The following is a 27,486-nucleotide window of genomic DNA, read 5'->3' on the forward strand; positions in this document are numbered from 1 at the left end:
GCCCTCATTCATCAGGCTGCAGGACAAGCGGCCCAGTGTAGAGGAGGCACGGGCTGGTGCCCAGCGTGGGGGCACTGGGTGGGCAGGGAGGATCAAGCAGGGCAGGGAGGATCCCACCAAACTCCCTCTGCTGCCCCACAGCACAGCCAGGCTCGCTGGAACCTCCTGCGAGTGCTGCACAGGCTCCAGAGCCTCCCAGAAAAGAGAAGAGGCAGAGAGGGATAAGGACTAGGATGGATGAGAACCTGAGCCCCAGGGGTTGCTGGAGTCTCCCAAAACACAGGGGGAGTTTTAGGGTCTCTGAATTGTGTCAGAAAAGCAACTTAGGGTAGTAGAGAACTTTTTCCACAAAGGAAAACTGGGTTTTTTATTCTCTTTAACTTCTTGGTGTTGCTGCCAAAAGAAGATAGCATCTGTCAAAGCAACCAAAAACATTCATTGAAAATCCTCTTGTTACTCTGCATTTCACTGCCTGTGAGAGCCACCAACAGCCCTATAAATAAGCCCTGCTGTGAATAACTCAGCTGATATTCAACCCACCCTACACAGCACTAAGGTCACTGATGAAATAAAGAACTAGCTGTTTACAGGACATCACAGTTTGCTTGTTAAACTTCAGGAAAATCACCACACCCAGGCCTCTGAGGCACATTTTAAAGTTCAGTTTTCTTAGGATCACCCACCCTCAGGGCTGAGGGGTTTGCACAGGACTTGTCTCAGGCAGTTCCAGCAGCACCAAGGTTGGGATTAACATCTGGGCTGCAAAGACTGCACTTGTGCTTCTTTCAGACTTTCCTTCTGCTTCTGGTTCTAAACCCAGATCATAAATAAAATTATTTTTATCTTAATCGAATCCTCTCTTGGGGATTATTGCCAGTTTCTATTATATTGATGCTGCTGGGAACTAAGGGATTTCTTAGCTTTATTTTGGTAGCCTGATAAAAAACCTTCCACAGTCTCATTCGGAGTTGTAATGACAGTCCATGCAGAAATTCAGGCTCCCTAAACTATTTCCTCAACCCAGAATAATTATGCAGTGTGAAATGCAGCAATTACTTGGATTACACGACCTCTCCAGGGGACCTGGCATGGCCAAAGGTATCACTTAGCCCACACAGCTGCGCCCCCCCAAGAAACCAAGGCATGGGATGGGGAAACGATCTAAAAATTTACAAAAAATCCCGGTGAGGATGCACAATCATCAAGTGTCTCTCCATTCCTGCTGTGAGCTCCGCTGGAATGCTGGGCAGCTGCTCCTGGCAGGGAGCAGTGTCCGACAGCCCGGGCTGTGCCCAGCCAGGCTCAGCACCCACAGCCCAGCCCCTGCTCTGCCCAGCTGGGCTCACAGACCACGCCAGCCTGGAGACAACAGCCACTGAACCCAGGGGTCTGTCCTGCCCGAAAAGCCACCTTCCTTTCACCCCCCTTCCCCACAAGTGATGTTTGAAGAGTGCCAAGAACAGCTGCTCAACCTCTGGATTTGGGAGACAGGGCAAAGAGAAGATTATAACAGGCAAGCATTCAGGAAAAAAGCAAAATTTCTCATTTTTCACTGGTTTCTTTCATATTCCTATTTTCTCCCGCTTGCAAATGAGACAGAAAACTCCTCATTCCTGGAAGATTTTTTTGCAATAACCTTTTTTTTTTTTTTTTTTTTTTTTTTTTTTTTTTAATGTTCAGTATAAGTCTGAGGAAGAAGAATGAACCTTAAGAAGCCTCACAGGCTGCTGAGAGCTAACGCCGCAGGGAGCAGGAGCCCAGCAGCAGCACGGGCGAGCTCCCACACATGAACCCCTGAGCCTCCCAAAAGAAAGTTTTACAAATGCCCACGTACCTGATGGTCCTGACAGAAATGCAGTATTTCCACATGAGGTTCCACATGGCACTGCCATCCCCCTTCATGCTGGGGTGTGCAGAGCAGAGGATCCCCCGCGGCTGGGACAGGGCTCGGCAGCGCAGCAGAGCCAGCCCCAGCTCTGATTCACCAGCTCCAGTGATTCCTCCGACCTCCACTCCAGAGAGCTCCCAGGGAAGGCAGCTTTCCCATCTGCAGTCTCGGGTTACTCCTTTCTCCAGTGATTTATAAGATTCGGTGTTTACATTATTTGCAAGCCAGAAAAGATTATTAGAGGCTGTTCAGAAAGCTCTGTGTTACACTCTCTGCCCTGAGCTGCCAAGTCAGAAAACTCTACCTAGGCAGCACCTGCAGAAAGTTATTCCCATTTATTCCTCTTCAAAACCCCCTCCCCAGCCCAGTAACACTGCCCTAGAAAATCCCTTACGAGAGCTGTAAGTGCTAACCCAGGACATGCTCCATCAAATGCCTCGGGCTGGTGGAACCCTCAGCTGTTTGCAAAATTTTCTGTGTACTGTAATAAACTTTTTGGTGCCAAAAAAAAGTAGTGAGTCATTTTCCAAAGCTGGATTTGAAGGCATATGAAGAAGTCCTGGCTTTCAGTGCTGAGTATCAGCTGTGACACTCAGCCTGGAAATGACAGCAACAGTAAAATGGCAAGATCTGATTAAAAAGAAACCCCAAACCAACCAACCAATCAACCAACAAAAAACCCCTGAGAAAACCCAAGAAATCCCCAAATCAACCAAAAAAACCCAAAAATAGATTATGTACGTGGAATCCTTTTGCTGTGCCGAGTAAGTTTAAACACACAGCATTTATTGCCAAAAGTTTCAATTAATTGAAGCCCCAGAACACACTCACATGGCAAAAACTTTGTTACTGTTGTTGTAGAGACCAGCCCTTTAAATCCTGCCCTGGCATCTCCAAGACCACCCTGAAAGTCAGAGCTGTTGCTCTGACAGATTAAAGTTCCCTGAGCCTTTGCTCAGCCCATGCTCCCTTCTCTGCACAGGTCAACAGCACCATTATCAGGGGCCCTTCTGGACATCAGATGCATGTTTATATTATAAAACTTAATTAATCAAGAAACCAAGTTCATGCTGTTTCTTCACAGAGCAGAATCAGCCTGTGATTAACTGTCTGTTTGCTGTTGCATAATTCCATTTTCTCTAAGGCCATTTTGCCCAGGGTCTCGTGACTGTTTCCACTCTTTGAAATAAATTCTGCTTTAGGAGTTCCTGATAATTGTTCCTGGAGCAAACTATTGATGGCTGGTTAGGAAAAGTCACACCAAGTTCCACAGCACACTGTACATTTAAATCAGGTGCCTTAATGAAGGAAAATTACATTAGAAAACTTTTATACATCTGTTCCTAACATAATCACAGAAATATATTTCAATGCTGGAAAAAGCTACGTAAGTTCAGGCAGCCCAGCTGAACCCTGTCCCTCTCCTTCCCTCCCTCACTTCAGAGATGAAGTGCCTACAGGAGAGATTTTCTGGTTGTTGTACCCTGCACACTTGCAAGATTTCATCTGGCATAAATAAACCCATTATATAAAGAAAATAAAGGCCATAGTTTCTTTCCTGTGCAGCACAGAGGTATCAAACAGCACCCTCAGCTGTGCCAGCTCGCTCCCTCTCTTTGAGCCCAATGCTGAGCCCTCAGTGCAATTGATGTATTTAGATTACACCCTCCTTGATCCCCCTGCAGTCCCAATATTTTGACAGCACCAACATCTGCAGGAATAGCGTTTTTATCTCTAAAGATAGATTCAGTGGATGAGTTCTACAAGAGAGCCAAGTAGAGCAGAGTTTTCATCACCTCCTTCAGCCACGTTTCTAAACTTTGTGGACAACCAGCGATCAAAGGAATTAAAACGACGTGGGAACACCACGGGGCAGAGGTGAGATGCTGCGGGGAGACTGGTTTTTGATTTGGTTTGGTTTTAAAATCATTGCTGCAGCACTTTCCATGAAAACCAGACCATTACATAGTGTAGAGAGTATTTCAGCTCCTGAGCTGAGCTCGTCCACTGATTTCCCAGAAGACCTGGACAAATCCAAGCAGCTTCTCCTCTAAGCAAGTAGGGAATATTATTATTTTTTATTATTTTTGTTGTTGTTATTACTACTATTATTATTCTGCAGGAAATACATATAATTTAATACACATCCAGAAAATGCTGCACACTGTGCAAATCACGTCATGAGCTAATATAAGTCATAGCTCAGTTCTGTGATTAGATCTCTGCTGTGAGAAAGTGCTATTTATTCTGCTGCAAATATGAAGAAAGGATTGGTGTGAATGCTCCTTGGGATGATATTTGACAGGAATATTCAAGCCCACAGCATCCTGCAGAGCCCGGGGAGGGCAGGGCCTGGCTGGATGTGCCAGCAACACCAGGGAATAGCTGCTGAGTGCTGTGAAGAACTGGAGATTAACAGAACCTGACTCTGTCTCTCAAAAGCAACTCCTCTGGAGTACCACCAGCGAGGAGGTCCCAGAAAGGATGGCCAAGAGGAACCGAGGCACATGAGCTGTTTGTCAGTAGCCAGAACAATCCCACTGAGAACAGAGGAGCTTTTCCAGGAGCAGTGGGACAGTGAGGCTTTTGTCCGGCTATTTACTTCTCTCCCCTTTGTTCCAGGGACATCACCATGCCCCAAGCAAGGCATACATTTGCATGTCAAGTGATTTCACAGTTTCGAAGCCTTGTTTGCCTTCCCTTCAGGGAAAGGACGAAGGGAAGGCAAACGGGATAAACCCCAGCACTGCAGGGGCTGTGTCTGCCCTGGACATGGATTTTCCATTTTGTCCACCCATCACCACCTCCTGTCAGCCCTGCAGTGACCCTGCAGCCCCACACTCACTCGCACAGGCTGGGCTCTTTGGAGCTGCCTGCCTGGGCTGTTCCTCCCCTCTGGGTGTGGATGAGAACTTCATCACTTATCTCTTGCCCTTGCAATAAAACAGATTCCATTCGCAGCACATCACTGCACCCACCCGAGCTCAACTCCCTGCACGGATTTATTCATCTGCTGATTTTTTTTTCTCCCTGGAAACCTTTCCTAGTTCTGCCCTGCTTGCAAGAACCCACAGCAGCTCTCCCTCTCTGCAGCCCTGTGTGTCTGGACCCATGACAGTGCCCCATGTAACACAAGCTCTTGAGTCCTCCCAGTGTGCAACAGGAAGGTGCGAGGAGAAGTTCTGCCTCCTTCCAAAATTTCTTCCCACTTCAGGACTGTTTTTTTTTTCCAAACCCAGCACCACCAGTGGCCACACTGCATGCCTTGGACCTGCATGTTTCTGCCTGCAAACCAGGGAAAGCGACTCTCAGCTTTGCAAAACATTTTGCATCTCTTCTAGGAGGAAATCCATAATTCCAACAGCCACAACTACTAACTCAGAGATGATGCTGTGGCTTTTGGGAGCTGAGCACACAGTGGAGGTAGCTGAAGGTGGGTTCCCATGAACTGCAGGATCAGCAGAAAGGCTCTGCTCAGCTGCTGGGGCTGCAGGGGAGCTGCAAATGGAGGGTTTGCACCAAGGCAGCCTGGAACAAGAAGACAGACAAACAACTTTGGTTCTGCTGACTGCACACAGGAGCAGGGAGCTGCTGCAAGGCAAACAACTGGAAGAATCAATATCACAGAAACACTGGTAAAAATTCACCAAGTTTGCCAAAGCCCTCAGCTTGGCCACTGCCAAGCACATGCCACCCATTTTAGGGACAATAATGGGATTCTCCCAATGGTTTTGGTTCCTAAGGGAATCCAGAGCAATGGGGAGCAGTTAGAAATCCCTTAAAACCCCAGTTCTGGGGGGTGGGGAAGGAAGAAAAGGCAGAATAGAATCACAGAATCATTTAGGTTAGAAAAGCTCTCAAAGGTCATCAAATCCAACCATTCCTCAGCACTGCCAAGGCCACCACTGAACCATGTCCCCAAGTGCCACATCCACTCATCTGAAACCCTCCATGGAGAGGGGCTCCACCACTGCCCTGGCAGCCTGTTCCAACCCCTTCAGTGAAGAAATTTTTCCTGATATCCAACTAAAAACCTGTCCTGGCACAGCTTGAGGCCATTTCTGAAGAATGGAAGACTTTTAATCTCTTTTCTAATTTTCACATCGGAAACAAAGCTGCTACAGGCAAAGACACCACGAGGGAGATGAATCACTCTAAGTATTTAAAAATGCTGGAGCTGAGGTTCCTTTACAAGTTGGAGGTGGTGTGTTACTTTTAAATGCTATTAATAGAAAGGCAGGGCTTAATTTGGAGTCTCACACTCCATCACGCTCCCCCCTCTGGAGATCCACTTCTGCTTGGCAGCAGGGCCCGCAGGAGGGTAAGCAGAGCTTGGTGGGTGCAGGCAGGGAGAGGAGCCAGAGCACAGCAGCAGCCAGGACAATGGTTCTGCTCTGGCTGTGGATGAAGCTGCGTGCCCTGGCTGGCAGCATCTCCTCGGTGTGGGAGGTGATCAGTGCAGCCCCTGCGCCCAGGCCCAGCCTCAGTGAGCTCAGCACAGCATCCCTGCCACAGGAACCTGCCCTGCTGCAGCCCTCAGGGGTCAGGAACACAATCTGCCTGGATTTTTGAAGCTTTGCCACAATGAAATGGTCCCAAAGCAGGATTTGAAAGCATTTCTGTCCCGATGTACATTACATTTGTAGGTCGTTTGACAAAAGGAAAATGTGACTGCTGGAGCCAGCCTGGTTTGGGTTGTCAGTACAGTCCCAGACCTATTTTTAACTTAGGTAGCACTCCCCTTATACAACAGCTATTACCAATTAAGGATTGCAAGGAGTCGTGCAAATAGATGGAGTTTAAATTTTTCTCTCAAAAAGCATTCTGGATTTTTGGGCTACTTGGGGCATCTTTAAACCTTCAACCTGCAACAAGCCAACATTTTGACTTAGGAGGTTTTAATAAAATATCTTCACCATATATTTTCCTCCCAACCTTTGCTGCATTCTCTTCCATCCCCTTTGAAACTTCCTTTGCTGATTTTTCACAAACATTCCTAAGGAAATGCAACCCCTGGTGTTTCCTGGGAGCTGACAGCGTTGACATGCACATGCCAGTCCTGCTGGGGAACAAAGCCAGCCTGGACTTGGCATTTTGCTAAAGGGCATCTCCCCTCACCCCCAGAAGGTGGAGAGTTTGGGATCCTTGGCAGAGCCCCTCCAGCACCCTCCAGGCTGCAGCTTCTGAGAGACTCCTGGGATGTCTCTAGGCCACCACCGGGCTCCCTGTGCTGTGACTCAGACTTGGACAACGATCAAAGGAACTCAGAAAGCTCCCAATTCCCCTCTGCAGGGCACAGAGCCAGAGGCACAATTAAAATGTGACTGCTCCAGGGGCTGCCCATCAGCTGCATCCAAATACAGGAGACTGGAGAGGGAAAGAAAAGCCTGGCAAACTCTGAGTGCTCCAGGGATCCACCTAAAGGGCAGGAACCCCCAGCACAGGCACCCGAGTTCCAAAAAATCCCCACATCAGCCTTCAAAGCTGCCTGTGGAAGGTTAAAATCCGTGCAAGAGTGAGGAAGGGAGAACCTGAGGGCTCACAGATGGTTCCTGGGTGAGAGGGAAGGGGGTGGAGAAATTGAAAGTTTTAGGAAGCCTGGAGAATTGATGTCATGAGGACTGCAGAGAGGCAGGGGAAAGGCGGGGAAAGGTGGGGAAAGGCAAGATGGGGAAAGGTGGGAAAAGGGAGAGGGATAGGTAAGGGAAAGGTGGGGAGAAGGCAGGTACACACACGAAGAACTATCAGGTGTGAAACCCAGTTTAACCTAGTGCCAGCACTGGTCCAGGGAGAGGCATCACAGCCCAACAGACTGTGCAGGGCTTGGCCCAGCCCAAATCCCACTGCACACCTCGGTGGAAGCAGAGGTGAAGCAGGCAAAGCAGAAGTGTGGCTTTCAGGCAGGTGAGCAATGAACACCTGCACAAAGACTCTTTCAGACACAGGACCATTAGCGACATGGCAAGGAAGGCTTCTGCCAGACTAGCAGGTATTTGGAGTGTTTTCATTAAATTTTCTCAACTCAGAATCACTTCCCTGAACACAGAGCAATCCTCTGATGGCATTTAAGGCATTTTTGCTACTTTGTGCATTTATTTGAGGGTTTGCTCCTAATCACTTTCATGCTGACGGTGGGGATACTGCAATGTGTGCTGTTTGCAGGCTGTGCTTGCAGAAGAGGTGGGTTTGGGAGGTGGGGGAAGCTCTCAGCTGCTCTGCAGCTGCAGCAGCCTGGCCAAAGGATCCTCTGGAGAGGGAGCTGCTCCAGAGGCACATGACTCAGCCCTGCTCTGGATGAAGTCACTGTCGAGTGAAAGCAAACTATTTGTTTCTACCAACATATATGGTGAACTCCAAATGCAAGTTCAAGGCAGAGCTCCAGCAACTCTCCCCACCCACTTTGCTTTTGTTTTGTTAGATATGCTGCAAAGGAGCTCTTTAAAAGAGTTTAAGTGACAGCAGGAGATGCACAAACACACTAACATCACTGTCCAGCACTATGCACAAGCACTTCCCTGCCTTCATGAACCAGAACTTCAAGGATTTTTCCCCTTACTCCCTGTTCCTGAGGTTTCTAATTAGCATAATCACCACCAGGAATGTGGGATTATAGGACTGTATATAAGTTTTCCCCCTTCATTAAATCTGTTTTTAAGTAATGAATTTAATTATGTAGTGACCCATAACCAGGGAGTTCTTTACACCTTTTTTTTAATGCTGCCTTTCCCTTAAAGGGAGCAGCAGCCCTGCTCCGTGCCAGTCACCCACACATCTGAAGCCACCTCACACAACCCCAGAGCAGAGTTCACGCTGGCAGCACAAGGAGTGAGGAACAAAGCCTCTCAAAGCATATTCTTTTTAACAAAGAGTTAACCCAAAGGACAGCCCTGACACAGATCACTTCAAGCCCTTGCCTTTGAAACAGCGTCTAAATTAAGGCTGGCAATTCCTTTCATGGCTTCAAATACTACACATTTATCCAGGATAAGAGAGTGGCAGAGAGGATGAGCACAGAGCTGCAGGTGCCCTGCAGAGTGCAATATCAGAGTGGCTTCTGACACTCAGATACTCTGATATTCCAGGGTGGCAGCAGTAAGCTGCTCCTAGCAAGCCAATTCATGAAAGCATTTTCATTTTTAATCAACACTGAAGCATCCTCATGGGAATGAATCATACACCAAAATACAAACCTATTTTACCCAGAGATGGGCTCAAGCACATGAATCACTCTATCCTGAAGCAGGGTGCTGGAACTGTGAGTCCCAGCTGAAGAGTGGCAGTAACAATTCCAGCTAATCCTGGCTTCAAAGAGCCAGCCACCTCTCACTTTGCTTATTCCACTGGGGTGGCTCATTACAAATGGCCTTAATTGCTCTGGAAGGGACTCGTGCCTCCTTTAGAGAGACCAAACCAAGGAAAGAAAAATTGAAAATGACAAGAAATATTTTAAAAACAGTTTTGTTTGCCAAACAAGGCGTTCCAATAAAACAGCCTTTACAAACTTGGCAGTTGCTTTCTGTTTTCTGAAATCCTCCTGTTTTAGCCAGAAGAGAGAAGACATTCTGAGAGGGAAAATCTGCAGATTACAGCTGCCCTCGGTGCCAGTCACACATTTCCTCACCTTCTGCTTGATCTTTAATGCAATGCTAATGGTAACAATTTCTAGCCTGGGCTATTACCCACCAGCTGGCAGCAGCACAGCACGGAGCTTTCCCCCCTGGCTAAGGAAAATCTTCACTTTCACATGCTAAACCTGGGCTCACATGGGTTTATAATAATCCTGGAAGCAAAGCATGAGACGTTCCTCCTGCCAAGACCATAGGAACCCAACAGTGATTTGCTCATCTGACACTTTATTCTGCCACAGAAACACATCTCAGCACCCTCAGTGTTTGTATTTAGAGGGTACCAAAAGCAGCCCTCCAGTGAGGGATTCTGACCAAAATGCACTCGGTGTTACTGGCAACTGAAGAGCACTGAAATCTCATTTTCATGAATCACTGAATTACCAAACATTTCCTGGAGTAGGTTTCTACCCCAGGCCCTCGAGTTTGCTTTGTGCAATTTGCTGATATTTGGATAAATCAGGCTGCTGGTTCACAACCACATCACTGGAGGCACAAGCACTGTTACCTTGTAGTTGCTTTGTTTTGTGAATGTACATGGGATGGGCAAAGTCCTGGTGACTGCAGGTGCTGCCAAATTCAAGGAACTGAAAGCGTGGTTGGTGAATTTCTCCCCGTTTCCCCCTCCCCTGGCTGTGTTGAGAGAACAAACTCCAGAGAAACTCTCTCAGTACACGTGGTACAGAGAGAGCTCTGCCCTTACCTGGCATTTCTTTAGGAGTGCCACATGCCCAGCTTGCTATTTTGGAGCTGGATTTTTTACCCTGTATACATAAATAAACTTGCAAACCCATCCTAGTTCTCCTTTCTCCCATCACCCAGGCTCAGTGTTTGCTTGCAGTGCCCCAGCTGGCACTACAGCCAAGCCAGGGAGGGGGAATAGCTCATTTTTCCTTGTCCTCCATCTCTTCCAGCCCCACAGCTCTGGACAGTGGGGCCACCACAAGCCCCAACACTCCCTGCATGGAATTCTCTTCAAGCCCAGGGATTTCACTTCCATGGAAGTGCACCCCAGAGCAAGATAAAATTATACCAAAAATCAGAATTGTCCAGGCCAGGCAGGAGATCCAGACTCACTGAATTCTGGCTGGAAAAGCCCTTTAAGATCACCAAATTCAACCACTCCCTCAGCACTGCCAAGTCCCCAGGTGTCACATCCATGTGTGTTCTGAACGTTTGCAGTGATAGGGACTCCACCAGTGCACTGCTCCAATGCTTGACAACTCTCCATGAAGGAATTTTCCCAAATATGCACCCTGAGCCTGCCCTGGCCCAGCCTGAGGCCGCTCCCTCTCCTCCTGTCCCTGTTCCCTGGAGCAGAGCCCGACCCCCCGGCTGTCCCCTCCTGGCAGGAGCTGTGCAGAGACACAAGGTTCCCCCTGAGCCTCCTTTTCTCCAGGCTGAGCCCCTTCCCAGCTCCCTCAGCCTCTCCTGGTGCCTCAAAACCCTTCCACAGCTCCGTTCCCTTCTCTGGACATGAACCCACAAGAATTCCTTGAATAATAAAAGCTGGAAAACACAGCTGGACATCCCACCATGGAGCAGCAAGTCACAGCTTCCAAAGCAACCAGGAACATTTTCCACAGCTCTGAGCAGTGACTGCAACTGAAAATCAGGGTCAGGCAGTGCACAGAAGGAAAGAGCATGGTCACTCCATGGAAATGTTACCCGAGTCCTGTTTTTGTTATCTGTTACCTCATTTTATACATAAAAACAGGAAATATATTCATGGGGTACACACAAACCCTCCCCACTGCCCCTGGGCTCTTTTCCAAGAGCATTTTAAACAATTTACAGTCACTAATAAAAAGTAATTGAAAGTCTCCAGAAAGTTTTTTTCTTTCTTTTTCAGATGATCTTCCTTGCATTTAAGGTTTGTTATTCTGAAGCTTTTCACACTTGCTTGTGCTTTAACCAACGAATTATTTTGTTTCAAATGCGAGGAAGTCACAACTTTCCTTTAGTTTTCCTTTCTTCTCAAAAAGACGAGAACAAAGTGCTTCTCTGTGATACTGAAGTGCTTAAGGCCTGGTTTTAGTGTTGCTCATGCAGACAGAAGATTCAAACACATCGAGGCTGTGATGGCAAGTAAATTAATTCTCTGGAAGGAAATAAATGGGCAGCCCTATTGCAAGGGTTTCCATTAGGAGATGTAGAATAACTCCCCAGTAATTCATTTGCCACAAAGCTGGGATTTAGCCAGGAATCCAAGATAGAAAGCTCAAGTTTAGTATTTATTTGTGTCAAAACAGTCTGGCTCCATTTCTATTATTTTATATGGCTTCTCAGCAAGGAAAACATCACAATGGGCTGAGACTAGGTTGGGAATTTTTTGGCTTGGCAGTGGAATCTGTGAAAAACTCCAAGGAGAGGAGAATAAAGCTGTCTTTTGAAACTCCACAAGCCAATGGTCACAGATGAGGGTCCCGTGTTACTCAATGCAGAAAGTGTGGGGCACCCCTGAAACCTTGAAAAAGATTGGAACAGTTCCCTTTTCCAGCCTTCAGTCGCTGCATAAAAAATTCAACTGCAATTAGCATTTAGTACAAAGCACTTTCTGTAGGCTGACAATAGGTAGCCAGGGCAGAAAGTGTACGTAAGGAGAACGGAATCCTGTTTTAGAGAATTGCACAGGTTTTGTTCACAGGACGGGATCCCCACTTTCCCCCCAGCAAATTCAAACCCATCCAATTCCCTCTGCTCAGCAGTGTAAATCAGGAGCAAGGAAAACGAAGTGTAGATTAAAAAGCATCAGGGTAAGTTCAGGGACATGTTAAATGGAATTGCTTATTTTGCTGTTCCATTAAATAGCCAAGCTCAATGCATCTGACACCCAGACCTATTCTTTACGATCACCATTCACCATCAATCATTTAAGCTGGGTGTCAGACCTGTCTAAGTGAAGTGCCCATTGCTCTGAATGACTCTGATGTGTACTTTTTGCTGGGAGGGAGAGTAAAATGAACTATTATATTGCTAAATATCTCAGGGAAATAAAGGGTCATCTCTGCGTTCCATAAATTCCCATGACATTTCAGTTAATCTGCCAGTGTGGTGTACAGTGTGGACACTACAGCACAAGCTACTGTGTCCAAGGATAAAACAGGAGGGAAGAAAAAGTCCCGAGTGTCAGGTGATGTGACCCAAAGTAGAGGTTAAAACCAAACAGCACCCTCACCTTCACGTCTGCATGCACAGAGACAGCAGCTGATAATTAATGTCATTAAAAAAAAAGAAAATAAAGCAGCTTTACGATCTTTGTCACAAGTTCTCGTTAACTGCCTACCACTCCCTTCTCCTCGGGAGAACAACAGCGAGGAAAAACCCCGGTGGCACCATGTGCCGAAGAGCATCGCCGAGTTAACGTTTTCTTACCTTTTATAGAAACCATGGAGAGGCTGGAGACATAAAAACTGCCAGTAATCCAAGCAGAAGGCCTTCAGCTTCAGCATTTTGCAGCGCCGCCGCCGCCGCGGCTCCCCGCGCTGCGCTCGGGGCCGGGGATCGCCCGCGGGCCCCGCCGCCCGCGGCCCCGCTCATACAAAGGGCCGGGGCACAAAGCACGCCAATTCACGGCCGCCCTTTGATCCCCAGGGCACACAGTCCTACCGGGCGTTACACAGAAATCCCGCTTCTCCTTTCGGCTTTTAGGCCGTTCTGAGCCCCCCCGGACTAACAGCGTGGAGAGATCCCAGCTGCGGGCTGTGATGGAGCCTTGGAAAGCATCCTCGGGGCTCCCAGAACTTCGGGAAATGCAGGCAGTGATCTCGATGGGCTGTGACACCACTGCCCGGTACCCAGAGCAGAGCTGTGATCAGCACACCGGGCTGCAGGCGTTTGCCCTTTTCCCTGTTTCCTCCCCCCCGTTCATCAGCTCCTCCTGTACCAGCACATCAGCTCCATTGTCTGCGGCACCTCGGGAGCCGGGGGCTTCTCGTGAGGGGAGGGGAAAGGAGCGGAAAAAAGGAGAAAAGGACAAGAAAGAAAAAGGAAAAAAAAAATAAAATAAAAAGAAGAAGAAGAAGAAGAAGAAGAAGAAGGCAGGCAAGAGCTCAGAGCCTCCCGCTCACACACCAGATTGTGCTTATCTGGTTCCCAACGCGCTGTGGCAGGGAGCGCAGGGGGAGGATGAACCAGCCCCGAGCCGCGGGCGGCAGCGGCACAGCCCCCGAGAGCGGGCACGGACGGACAGACGGGCAGCCTGGCGGCGGGCACGGACAGACGGACAGACGGACGGGCAGCCTGGCGGCGGGGACCGACAGCCCCTCCGGGAATCCCGGCGGAGCATCCCGGGACATCCCGGCAGCCGCAGCCGCTCCGGAGCTGCCCGGGCTGGGGGTGTCGCAAAAGCAGCGTTTGCAATCGAAACCTCTGCCGGGCACGATAAAAGCGGGTTGCTTCTGTTCTGAGAACACGGGAGCACAAATCTTTAAAATTTTCTATATTTTACCGTGGCCTAATTCTACCAAGTCCCTCCCCTCCCCTCCTCCTCCTCCTTTCCTCTCTATCCCAACGTGAACTACCACGGGTGAGAATTCTGGGACGGAATCGCACAGGGCAGGATTAGATTAGAGATTAGGTGGGAATTCCTCCCCGGGAGCATGGGCAGGCCCTGGCACAGGTGCCCAGAGCAGCTGTGGCTGCCCCTGGATCCCTGGCAGTGCCCACGGCCAGGCTGGACAGGGCTTGGAACCACCTGCAATAGTGGGAGGTGGCTTTAAGGGCTGGGCTTTAAGGTCCCTCCCAACTCAAATCAGTCTGGGATTCTATAAATCTCCTGGGATGGAAGAGACCCACAAGGATCATGAGTTCAACCCTGGCCCTGCACAGACACCCCAACAATCCCACCCTGAACATCCCTGGCAGGTGTTGTTCCTGCAGCTCTGGCAGCCTCGGGGCTGTGCCCATTCCCTGGGCAGCCTGGGCAGTGCCCAGAACTCTCTGGGGGAAGAACCTTTCCCTGATCCCCACCCCAACCCTCCCCTGGCACAGCTCCAGCCCTTCCCTGGCTGCTGTCCCTGGTCAGAGGGCAGAGATCTGTGCCCACCCCTCCCCTTCTCCAGGCTCACAGGATACTCCAAGTTAACAACAGCACAGAACTGCTCCATTGCAACAAAAAGGACTGGCACACCAGATATATCTCTGAAAAAAAAAAAAAATCTTAAAAAAAAATTTATCTAAAAAAAAATTTAAATTGTTGCTGTTGTTAAATAGGAAATGTCCTGACATAGACAAATGCTTGTGTCCAGTTTGCTGTAAGTTTACTCTTCCAGCAGCTACAATTTGGCTGTTTCTGATTCTGTTTCATTTCTGAAAACCCTTGACAGGAAACATCTAGGCTACAGCTTGCACTGCTGTCAAACAGGTATAGAGGGACTTGAGAGCTCAACAGTCACAACAACAAAACTAAAGGCAGAATCTGATGAAATGCTTCAAAACTGCTATGGTACTTGGACAAGTGTTTAAAACAAACCCAACAAACAAAAAACCCAAACAAACCATAAAACACCCCCACAAACCCATCCCCAAAATGCCACAAGAATTTTAACGCTGTTTCAAAAATATGCAGAGAAAACCAAACCTCTAAGCCTCAACCTGAGGCTCTTTTCTACGTAGACCTATCTAGTTCCCCAAGTGCTTGGATAATAAGCTATATTTAGGGATCTATATAAGCTATATTTAGGGGTTCTGGTTTCCCTCATTGTCACTGTGCAGTTACAGAAGCGCCTTGAATCTTCTTAGAAAACTGCCTTGTGTAAGTTTAATTAAATGGAATTATAAATATATGTGAGCAAGAACTGGCAGTTTCTTTAGTGCAGTAAGAAATCAGGGGGCTATGCTTAGACAGGGTCACACTTTGTGTGGTACTTCCCTAAAAACACCTTCTACAGGACAGGGCAGGTGGTGGGAATAACCAGCTCATGAGAAAAGCAACTTGGAGTGAAAAAATTTGTTTGACTGGGGCTTTTCAAAAAATAATTTCTTGTGAAGATTCTCCTTCAAGTTCCCCTTTCCTTGTGCTGCCTGCATTTATTTGCTGGGATTTGTTTCAGAGATGCACCATGGCTGGTGACTCCTAAGCAAACACAACTGGTTATCTGTGAGAAGCAAGCAACATCCCCCCCAACAGCACAAAACACTACCCAAATCCAAGCCTATTTATCTTCCTGGACTCATATTCCCTTGGGCTTCATTAGCTTGGCAATTTTCAAGTCACTGATGCCATCACGACGAGGAGATTTAGATTTTCTTATCAAAAATCTTTCATCCCTGCTTTTCATCCACTGTTCTCCAGGGTGATTTCATCTAAAGAGGAACTAAAGGAAGGCCTCCTGGCACTGCCTCCTGCCTTGGTAGTGCCAAGATGGTAAGGCAGCGGCAGGGAAATCCTTTTTCCTTTGTTTCTTAAAAAAAAAAAAAAAAAAAATCCCAACCAAAAAACCCCAACAAAACAAAACAGCAGAAGGGAAAAAAATAAAAAAAAAAAGAAAGAAGAAAAGAAATTGAGTTTTCTGTGTTGTAACATTTTTGTGCCTGCATTTTTTTAAGAAAAAAAGAAAAAGAAAAAAAAATGGTTACATCCCATAATCAAGGCCAGCTATTCCCAGGATCAAGGAAAAAGGGGAAAGCCAACCCTGGACATGAAAGCTCAAGAGACGCCAGCCAAAGATGCGGTCCTGAAATGAGACTTTTCAGGAAAGTTTCCCTTTGTTCAAATTGAAAAGCAATTTATTTCTCAGCATCATATCCTTTTCAGAAAAAAAAAAAAAAACATTTATCACCCTAATTATCTATTTCTAAGCAGTGGGTTTGGAGCATAGGAGCCATGTACCCATGGATTTCCTGACAGCATCCAGCACCGATTATCCCACCCTGGCAGAGAAAATGCTAATGAGGACTTTTGCAAATGAAAGGCCCCACGCTCCCAACACGTTCTTCATTTTCACTTGTCTTCCAGAGGAAAACAACAAAGGAAATTAAGCTTCATCTCACGCTCAGCCGGGATGTAGAACTGGCTCTTTCAGAAAGGCATTTACCAAAACCTTTGACTTACAATTCCCAGGCCTTGGACAAGCAGGGATTTTTGGATGTGCTGTAGCTCCAGCACTGGAGCCATAAGCAGTTTGCTGAGAATTTCTGCAGTCACTCAGAGTTCAGCCTCTGACAAGGCTTTCAAAAACAGCCTCTAAAAAAGGGGCCAACTGGAAATCAAACGTTGCACCACCTCCTTTTTTAGGGGTGGTTTTCTTGCCAACCCCTGGAGCTCTGAGGCTGAAGGAAAACAATCCACTGAGGGATAAAATAACCCCAGCATGAAGCTAGTGCCTGCTGGAGTTCCTGCTGTACTGCTTTCAGAAGTTGGGCAGACCAGGAAAATTGACTTGTCTGGTGACAGTCTTTCACAAAGCACTAATATTGAATTGCTGTTATTTACTCAGTTAAACTTCTAGAGTGATATGCTAGGAACAATCCTGAAAAATTTCACTTCCCCAGAAAAAAGGTGTATCCCCTATATAGGTGTAGCACAGAAATTGTAGTAGTTCAATTGCTTTCCACAAGTCTTTCAAGACTCCAGGGTGAAATACTCCACTGGCCATGCACAACAATTCATGGTAGCCACTCGTGTATTGTGGAGTTCAGGAATCTCACGGGACTCAGCCAGTGTGGATCCCATATTCATCCACGATGCCCTGCACACACCACATTAAAAAGGGGAGGAGTAGAGAGCAGGGCTACAAACCCAGGGTTTGGGCAAGCACGAGGTGCTGAACTTCTTCCAGGAAGGCTGGAAGGCCTTGCTGCTCCCAGGACACCGCAGCACACAAAAACAAGTGCAGGAAGTGGCCTCCCATCAAAGCTGAGATCCCTCCCTGCCCTTGCAGGCATTCCTGGGTACCACCCCTGGAGCATCCCTGCCCCGCCAGGGCGGGTGGAGGAGCTCACACAGAGCCCTTGAGCTTGGGGACACCCCAAGGTCTTGGTGACAAGCTCTGCAGAAATGCCAAGAGAGTCAGGACATAAATCCAGGTCTCTTCCTCCCATATTGACTTGAAGGGCAGCTCTGCTGCCTAGAAACCTTCCAGAAACTCAAAACAAAGTTCTTTGGCTTCACAGTTCTGCACTCCCCCGCAGATGAATTCTAATCACCATTTGATCCCACCCTTTATTTTTGGTTATTAAGCCACTCAGCTGCCAAAGTATCCATGCAGAAGTGTAGGAAGAACTCTGCTGTTCTTTGAATCCTGACTGTCCCTTCTGCACATCTGTTCTCTGGGCTTACACAGCCACTGGCTGATCAACTTGCTACAGAAGATGACAAATCCGCCCCAGATATCTGCAGAGCTCAAACATTTAAATTTCCAGCTAATTTGGAACAGGCCAGGCAATTCAACCCTCCAGAAGGGCCACATTAAAATTTAGATATTAGGAAACAAAATATGTTTAGATGCCAGCTGAAAGCTGACAGAGGCCAACTCAAAATATCCAGAATAAATCCTATGCAGGCTATGAAAGAAATTGTGCCAACCAATATATACATGGATATAATATGCCAATGTTTTCCTCTTAATAATGGACAGAAGCAAATTTTTCAGATAACCTTTACTCTTTCCAGTGCTGAGTGGTTCACTGAGGGGAAATGTCCCTTGTGTTGGGGACAGGAAATTTGTGAGCAGGCAAAATGCAAGAAGAGTACCCTGACTAGGAAATACCTGACAGGACATTGGGTCACGTTAATTGGTGCATTCCATTTTCTGGGTTGTTCAAAGGCCAATTTGCTCAACAGGTTCATGAGAACACATCCAGTAAGAAGAAGCCTTCCATTATTTTTCATTGTACTTAATAAATAATGGCCTTAATTCTGTCTAATCACAGCTCCAGAGCAGGCTTATTTAACCTGCTGAAGTGGACTAGGTGTCACATGTTCTTTCCTCTATAACTATTTAACAATAAGAAAAATTCTCAGTTTTATCTGATAAAATCTCAACAGTTTTCTTCAGTTTTTCCTCTGTGATTGTTTCAATCCAGATTTTTTAAACTTCACAAAGTTATTCAAATTGTAGTTAAAGAGTGGCTTTTTTAGATCCTTGTCTTGTCACCCCCAGGTATTAATTCAGCCCAGTCCTCAACATTCAGAAGGATTTACTGCATGCATCTAATTCCTTCATATTCCTCACTGATGACCTCCTCCCATGGAAAAACTACTCCATGGAAGAAAAAACATTGTAATAATATCTATTTCCAGCCTGGAATAAAGGTGGCAGCAATACCTGGCTCTGGTAAATCACACACCAGCAACACAGTTCTCTTGCTAAAACAGATTTGCAGAGGAGCATAGCAGGGGGAAGTTGGGATTTTTCCTGCATTGTCCTGCCAGACAAAGGGCCAGTGTTCCCATCACACTGGGAATGGGACAAAAGTACAGTGGGGACTGAACGTGCTGCAGTGCTGCTGTGAGAGGACAAAGGGAATATCACAGCAGAGGACAGGCTGCTAGGAAATAGCAACAAGGCAAACGCTTCACTTTCAGAAGACTTTACAGTGGGTAATAATGGAAGATTAATTACAGAGGGGCCTTAATTTGAATAAGGTTAAACAGAGCAGCTCCCACCGTTGTGCTCAAGCAAGGTTCAAGTGACATCATGTGGGAAAAAGTCACATCCTCAAGCCAGACCATCTCCAAAGAAAGACTTGTACCAAAGCAGCTGCCACTTTGAGAGGGAGGGACCCTGCCCCAGCTTCATCAAAGGAAGTCTGTGCCTTTGATGCACTTTTCAGTGTGTAGGGATGAGAATAAAAGATGCAAGGTACCCATTTGATATGCAGCGTTAACAGGGCCAAACATTTCTTGCTAAATGGAGTGATCAAAGTAAAACTCCATTTCTGGCCTGCCTCCTGTGACAGAGCTCCCTGAAGGGTGGGTGCTTTTATCAAAATGCTGAGCAACAGAAACACCAGTGACATCTGCACACAATTGTCCCCAGAGCAGCACAGACCTGCCAGGACAGGACAGGCAGCACAAAGGCTGTACAGATCTGAGAGAGAGGTGGTTTGTGCACAGCCACACCTTCTGTCCCTCCCCTTCTGCCCAGGGTTGGAAGCCAGAACGGAAATTCAACTTGGAAATCCCGGAAAAGAGCAAATTATCCACTGTGAGGAATATCCATCCATCAGGCCAGTGCCTTTGCTGGCTGGCACTGCAAGATGAAGCTGTGAGATGTGCAGCTGGTGCAGAACAGGGCATTTCTGGCAGCTCAAGCCCGCAGACACCAGCTGTGATTGCTACAGTACCTGAGTGGGTCAGTTGAGACGCTGCTTCCTGTTTCCAGTGAAGTCCTGAGGTGACAGCAAAAGAATAAAATTATGAAGCATTAAAGTATAAACCAAATTAAAAGCACGAACTATTCAAAAATTCTATGTCCTTAAATATCAACGACGTTACATTCTCTTCCTTCTTACTGACATTTCAGAGTACTTAGCATGCCATTAAATGTGAGAGTAAATAAAAATACCCAAACAAAAAACCCATCACCCTTTCCTAGATTAGAGGGAATCAGAGAAACATTTGTCTGAATAAGCCACAATCTGATCAATTTTCAATATTCTAAAAGCACTCCATCCTTCTGTATCTAAGTGAGTGACTTCTACACTCTGGGGATTTCTGCTCTCTGCCCAAAAAGGCACCCTGTGGACTTGTCCTGCAGAATTTTTGCACCACAGAGTTCAGGTAATTGTGAGGACTGAAGAAGTTCTCTAAGTATGCTGACTTTTGAGCAGCAATATTCAACATGCAGTGTGGTGTAATTACCCTTGCTTCTCTGAGCGTAACTCCAGGTTTATTATAATAACATTATATACATGTAATATAGAGCTCTATTTTTAGAGTTTTTTCACAGGCTGTAATAAAACATTAGCCAAAGCCCCACCGTTTTTAAATAGTCACTTACACTCATCCATTTCTATCCCTTACACGAATGGCCACAGATCAGCCTTTGCTCACAGAGCCATAAACATGTACAGCCTGTGGAGGTTCATAAAATTCACATTAGAATTGCATTAACTATATTTACAGCGGCCATTCATAAATCAATGCAAATCTTTACTTTGAATCCCAAGATTCCTAATTTGTTGACAAAAATAAACAGGATGGTGTGAAGGGAGGAGGCCACAAAAACAGCAAGAATTAGCTCTAAAGGAAGGGAAACAAACCACATTGTCCAAATAGCTCTTAACTAAAGCACTAAAGCTTTAAAATAGATTTGGGGAGCTTCTGCCACCCTGTAATTTGTTTGCTTCCCCCGCTCAGGGTCTGTGAATAGTGCTGAATTTTGAGGGGGTGGCTCACATATGCCAACCCTGTGGCTGGGTGTTGGTTTAACCAGGGAAAAGGGTGAACTTCATTTACTGATAATTCAGCTTCCTGCTTCCCTCTGTGTGCTGGGGAGGTGCCAGCCTGCTCACTCTGTGGGGCTTTTGCCTTGCTTTTAACCCAGACTTGCAGACAAAATCTGCTGGGAGCAGTTTTGGCCCTTGGTGCTATGAATAAATATTTCTCAGACAGAGAAATGTCTGTGTGCAGCAGGGCTGTGCTGTGCATACTGAGGAGATGCTAATGAGCCGTGATTAGCCCCAGCCCCAGCACAGCCCTGGTGCCACTGAGCACTCCTGACCTGGGGACTCCTAGCACAGTCCCCAGGAGCAGGATTACAGCTTCTTTAGGAATCTTGGGTCTCCTTCCTGAAGTCAGGCATCCCAGGTACTCCCCAGCACCCAGACTCTCAGTCAGGAGAGGCACGTGTGTTTCTGTATATAAATACACCTATTTTAATATATACAATAATATTTTAATATATAAAATAATATAAATAAATTTATATAGAATAAATAAAGTATAATACACAATATATTAATATACATTCATGTATAAGGCATATTTCTATATTAATATAGAATATATTAATATATATATTTAATATATCTAAATACACCTGAGAGCACAGCTCTCAGCAAAATACCCCTCCTAGAGGCACAAACCACTCCTCAAGGCTGGGAAAGCCCTCCAGGATGATCTAACGCTGACACTGTCAGGTCCATCCCAGCACATCCCCTCAGCACTACATCCAGATGTTTTCTGAGCACTTCCAGGAGTGCTGATTCCAGCACTGCCCTGGGCAGCCTGGGCCATTCTTGTCAACCCTTTCAGGGAAGAAATGCTTCCTAATATCCAACCTAAACCTCCCCATATGCAATGTCTATATGATTTTTTTAGGTGAAAAGCGGATATAGGAACAGTGGCCTATTTCAGCTTTTAGGTGAAAAACATCTATAGGAAGAGCTTCTGAAGCTGATGTGGAGAAGTTCCCTGGATGAGGCAGATCCCCACACTGTGGGGAGAAAGATGGAAAACAAGCCCTACACAGAGGGCTGCACTCCCAGAATTGTTATAGCTCAGCCTTTTTACCTGGCTGCCCAACCCAGACCCAGCCTGGTACTGTGGAAAACCTCAGGAGCACTCTGACAAGATGAAAACCAAATTCCTGTTAGAGCAGCAACAGGAGAAATCAAGTTTAAATTCTACCGACAGATCTGGATTTAGGGTATGGAAAGTTAGTTAATTCTTATTGAATTTACAGAATAGTATAATCACATCATCACTCCCCTTCTTTCTTTCCAGCTAAAATCCCATTTAAGTCTTTTGATTTCTTTCCAAACTGTTCAAAGATGGAAAATTAATTTAAAGCATAAAAATAACCCAGATTCTGAACACAATGTCATTAAAGCTGCAGCAAACAAAACATCTCATTGCACATGGAGTCACTTCAGGAATGATAAAAATATATCTAATTGAGGTTGCTTCAAAATAAGGTTTGCTCATTTTGTTCTGCTTTTTAACAAATTGACTGGACAGGAAAATAAAATAATGCACTGCTGTGAACAAAGTGAGCTGGAAGATCTGACACTCCTGTTTATTCCTAATGGGCACTGGCTCAGGACATTTGTGTTCCAAAAAGAAGTAGACAATATCTAATGATGAAGCCATTCAAAAGATACTGTTAAATATAACGTACTTGTCTATATATGTATAATTTCCATTGGTATTAATAAAGATATTTTTTTAAATTCCCAATGCACCATTAACTGCAGATCAATGACCAAGGCTTTGAGTGAAAATTGAGCTGAAACAGAGCACAGACTGCAGAACTGCCTGGAATTCTCTGGGAATGCTCCTTGCAAGGTCCTGCCAGGTGTGCAGTGGAGGAAAACTGCCCCAGTTCCACCATGACTCAGCTGAACCTTGCACATTACTGCCATTCCAGGGAAAGGCAGAGGAATGGTGGCATGACCTGTAACAAAACTGGGCACACAGAGGGATTATTTACTGCTAGCATGGTCAGCGTGGAGCCTGAAGAATGTGTGCAATTGTTGTTAGTAACAACTGCTGTCAAGGCTAAAAGGATTATCCAAAGTATGGATATCCACAGCTCCTGGGTGAGGAGCTTGCCCAGAGCTTCCATCTGTGGCCATCAGCACAGGGATCCTGACCAGCCCACTTCTGCAGTGCATCATGCAGGAGAAAATACAAATATTTCCAAGAAATCACTGGTCTAAAATTCAAACAGTAGGCTTTGGGCATCCACAGACAAAAACTATAAACACAATTCTAGTCAAGAGCTCTGTCCTGGAGCACAAAACAAGACCATAGGCTCCAGCTCTTGTTATTGGCACTGTGTGGTGAGCAGAGAGCATTCCCAGCAACTGGGTATCTAAAAGATCTTATTCCACAATATTTTAACAGAATGAAGGGAAACACACAATTAGCTCTTGGCATTTTGAGCCATGACACAAAGCTCTGGTTTATTTTGCTTTCTTTTTGTGATGAAAGAAACTGTTTTTTGTAAATACAAAAATCAGTATAACTGCAGATTATTTTGGCAATAGTCCAAGATGGAGTGTTGTCAGAATCTGAGGTATTGATGACCCCGAGATTGTAGAAAGTCTCTGTCTCTCAGCCCCCTGCCAAAGCAGAAGCCATAATTGGTCTGTGCTGGTTTCCAGGTTGTTTATTCTGTTGATCTCTCACATGTTCTGCTGCCCTGCCCAGCTCTGTCCTGCAGGGCAGCGTGTGGGGCTCTGCCCTCATTGGGATGTGACAAACATTAAATACCACAAACTCCCTGGGCTGGATTTACAAGAACGTGCCAATATCTGTCACCTACGTTGGACAGTGTGTCCCCAGCCTGAACCAACAGAGAAATGCCAACACCACAGTGAGACATGGAGGGCATGAAGAAGGAGAAAAAGGACAAGGCACACCCAATTTCCTCCATCTTGTCCCCTTTGGACCCCTCATCTAGAATCCTGAAATTTTACTTTTGCACCCGTGCCACACTTAATTATTACTCATATCAAACACTCAGAGCTGGTAATTGATCCTGTAAGATTGCAAACTCTTTTCCATGGCCAGAGATCACAGCCAGTGTCTCTGGGGGCTCTGTCCAGGGGGTTCCTGACCCCTGCCTGGGTCCCAGGGCAGCCAGAGGGAAGCTCTGGATTCCCACAGAATGTGACACAGAGAGGGTAGGGAATGCACACTGGAGAAGTGAAAACCTCCAGAGGTGTTTTGCTCAGCAAAGACAGCAGACAATGAGTGTTATTGATCTGTGAGTGCTGCAGAGCCCCCCAGCTCCTGCCCCTCTTGTGCAGGAGTGACAGTGGGGATCACTGAGGGTCTGGGAGATGTCCCTGTGACTGCAGCAAGCCCCGGTGGGACAGAGCCACCCACAACTGTGCTGGGGCTGAGATGGGTGAGCTGCACAGCCCAGCCCCGTGCCCACACTTCAGCCTTGGGTTTACCTCTCATAGGGGAGGGCAGAGTTCTGGTACATTGGGCTCAGGCCACACTGCCCCCATGTCCCAGGACCTCTGTGACACTGGTCAGATAAGCCTGGACCCCTCCTTCCAGCCCCAACAGGGCTGGCGGAGAGCCAGAGAAGCCCTCCCTGTCCAGAGCCTAGATAAGGCCATGACCCTTCCTGTTCGCCCTCTTTCCCCCTGCTCTTTCCCCCAGACCTCATGGAATAAAGAGCTGGACAACTACATTGGGGTGAGAGCCTCTTTCGGAATCTTTGCCCATCTCCTGATGTTTCTCCCCTCAAGGCCTCATATCTCTGGGCTAGCCTGATAATTTAGAGGGGAGAAACATCAAAGTTCTGAGGAGGTTCTTGCTGGGCTGATGGATAATCCTGAGGGAGTCCCCACATCGATGGCTCAGCCCAGTGCCTGCCCTCCTTGGGGTCCCCTGGGCAGCCCCACTCTCCAGGCCCAATTTCCCGGGATAATGATGAGCTGGGCAGCAAAATCCCTTCCCATCAGTGCAGATGGCTGCAACTGCTTCATTAGCTGCTCAGCAGAGGACAGGGGAGACCCCAGCACCACTCCCTTACTGCTGGCAGAGCCTACAAATAACCACACAGCACAGGCACACATCGTGCAAGCAGCCAGAAAAATATCCAACTTGAGAAAAGCCAAGATATTCTTCTGGCACGGAAATGCACAGTGGTGACAGATGAAATAATTGCAGCTGAAGCAAACCCCCAGCTTGATCCCAAATAAAACTGCTTAAATATATTATCTTTTGGCTAAGAAGGGAGATTCACTTGGAGCATCAAAGTACAAAGATATGCTGTCTGCAGACAGCAGCTCAGAGGGGTGTGAGGGGAAAAGGCAGCTCTGAGCTCTGTCAGAGCCTCGGTGCTTGCAGCGCTGCATCCCTCTCACACTGAGGGAAGGAATGCAGAATAACACATTAAATATTTAAGACCCTGTCTGGGGTGTTGCTCAGCAAATAATTGCTGCTGCTTGGCACAGTTTCTTCCCAGGAGCTGGCAGCTCACGGAAGAAAGGGAAATCTGCTCACTGCAGGCTGGTGCTGTGATGCTGCACATGTTCACATAGAAAGGAGGGCTAAACTATTTCTTTGTACTCCAAAGTACAGCTTCACCAAATGGAAATCTTCAGCCTGGCTTGAGGATGGTGTGGCACACCACTGATCCCAGTCTCAGTGCTCCATTTGGAGAGAAAGCCCAAAGCATCCAGTCCCAATAGGCAGAAAGGACAGAAGGATCATCCTCAGCCAGGACACCCCATCCCTCAGAAACAAAACCAGAAATGATAATCCAGCCATTAATCCTTTCATATCCCAAGCCATCAGGGAGGGCTCATTCCCAAAAAACCCCAAAGTGCCCTGAGTTCAAGGGTCCCAGGGCCTGGCAGTCCAGCTCCTGTCACACTCTCTCGCCTGATGTCCCCAACAAAGGGCCCTGAAGGAGCAAGTTGTGGGAAATTCTGATTTGGGTGTCAGGAGCAGAAACTGCTGAAGGGCTTGGTCTCCTCCCAGAGCTGGGAGGGATCTGAGGGAGCCCTGCAGCAATGCTGTGCTGCTGTCTGGAGCAGCCTGCACAGACCTGCAGCCTGGCCTGCATTAATTAATTCACATGAACAGTGTCAGTCAGTCCAGCACTGCCAGGCACCCAGGCAAGGCAGTGCCTGCCTCCCTCCTTGGTTGCAGGGATGCTGCAGGGACAAAGCAGGGCTGGAGCACAGGCAGGAGCTCCCAGGGACGCTGGAATGGCCCTGGCAGCTGCAGCAGCAGATCCAGCTCTGCAAAGCTGTCTCAGTGCCGATGGAAAAGGGGAACAGCCCCGCTCCAGAGGATCCCGCAGGGCTGCGAGGGTGAGTGGGAACCAGCACTCCATTGATAGCAGCCATTGGACACAACTGAAAATGCACCTCCAATTCTGCCTTTCTGCTGGACAGACACTTCAATAGCTGTGCTTAAAGGACTGGCATGGCTCACCCATGGAAAGGCAGCTTTCAGAGGGAAGGGCCTTAAAGGATACCATGGAAATTCCTGCTTCTCATTTTCTCTTCTCATACATTTTGTTCCAAATATTTTAATGAACCATTTAGACAAGGAAGTATTTAAACACGTGCTTAATACTGCTCTTAGAAATAAAAAAGCTTTCCTTGCTTGGGGCTGAAGTGAATTGCATTCCCAAAGCTGGGAATGTGCTGGACCCCTTGTTGGGTCTGAAGTGCTCCCAGCACTGGAAATGGAAAGCAGCTCCACTGCCTGTCCTCAGAGCACAGCTGGTTTGCCCAGGTCACTCACACAAAGTGTGCCCAAACACTCATTTTTACAACATGCTTTACAAATCAAAATACAATTGCAGAATCTCAGAGATTTTAGATCTGTAAGGAAAACAATGTCCAGGAAACAAAGGCCAACACAACCCTGAAAGGCAGGAGGAAATAGCCAGACTAGCATGGCTCAGCTGGTTTCATTAATTACAGAACTCTGAGCAAAAGTGAAATTTAATTTCTGTGCAGGGACAACAGAATTACATTAAATAAAAGCCATTTGTGCTTGCAAACTTGGGACCTGCATTCCTAGAGCAGTCTGCAGGAGTAAAAATGGATGGACCTGAAGAAGTAGAAATGCTGTTAATTTCTGTTTTGTAGTAACACACACCCTATACAGTGAAAATGTTCCTTGAAAAATAAATTCCAAAATCTGCCACGAGCTAAATTCACTCCAACAACAACACCTAGAGATTAATAGTCCCGATTTTAGGATTTCACTACTGTGACTGCCTGGTATTCAGGCAGCCCAGCCTTCTGCTGGGTTTTCCAAAGGAGCTGCAAGCCCCCAAGCCCTGAACTCTGAGAAAAAAAAAAACTTTATCAGAGACCCACTTCAATGACAAGAAGCAGTTTAGAATTTATTATCTCCTGAACAACTACCCAGCATTGTTTTTCAAGGTGCTATCTTGCCAGAGGAACTGATTTAATATTAAAACATTGCAGTGATGTGGGTTTGGCTTTGTTAGAAGTGAAGCCCATCATTTAAATTGCACTTATTCCCAGAGTTACACAAAGATCAGATGTTTATTAACAAGCTTCACTACTATTTGC

At 46.8% G+C, this 27,486-nt stretch overlaps 1 protein-coding gene across 13 annotated transcripts in view; it reads right to left on the reverse strand.

Annotated features, from left to right (window-relative positions):
• The window catches only part of IQSEC1 (IQ motif and Sec7 domain ArfGEF 1), a 279,361-nt gene that overhangs the window by 115,436 nt on the left and 136,439 nt on the right, over window positions 1–27,486 (reverse strand). For 6 of the 13 annotated variants that reach the window (XM_085590826.1, XM_085590821.1, XM_085590822.1 and 3 more), the window contains one exon: window positions 19,804–19,848. The exons of 5 other annotated variants lie outside the window; for them this stretch is intronic. In XM_085590826.1, coding sequence (XP_085446952.1) covers window positions 19,804–19,848 — 45 coding nt within the window. Of the gene's footprint in view, window positions 1–1,834; window positions 4,570–12,888; window positions 13,038–19,803; window positions 19,849–27,486 lie in introns of those variants that run through there. 2 more of the 13 variants (XM_085590830.1, XM_085590831.1) reach the window with 2 other exon arrangements.

This window comes from Lonchura striata, chromosome 12, assembly GCF_050655825.1.
Source record: "Lonchura striata isolate lonStrDom1 chromosome 12, ASM5065582v1, whole genome shotgun sequence".
NCBI classification, from domain to species: Eukaryota; Metazoa; Chordata; class Aves; order Passeriformes; family Estrildidae; genus Lonchura; species Lonchura striata.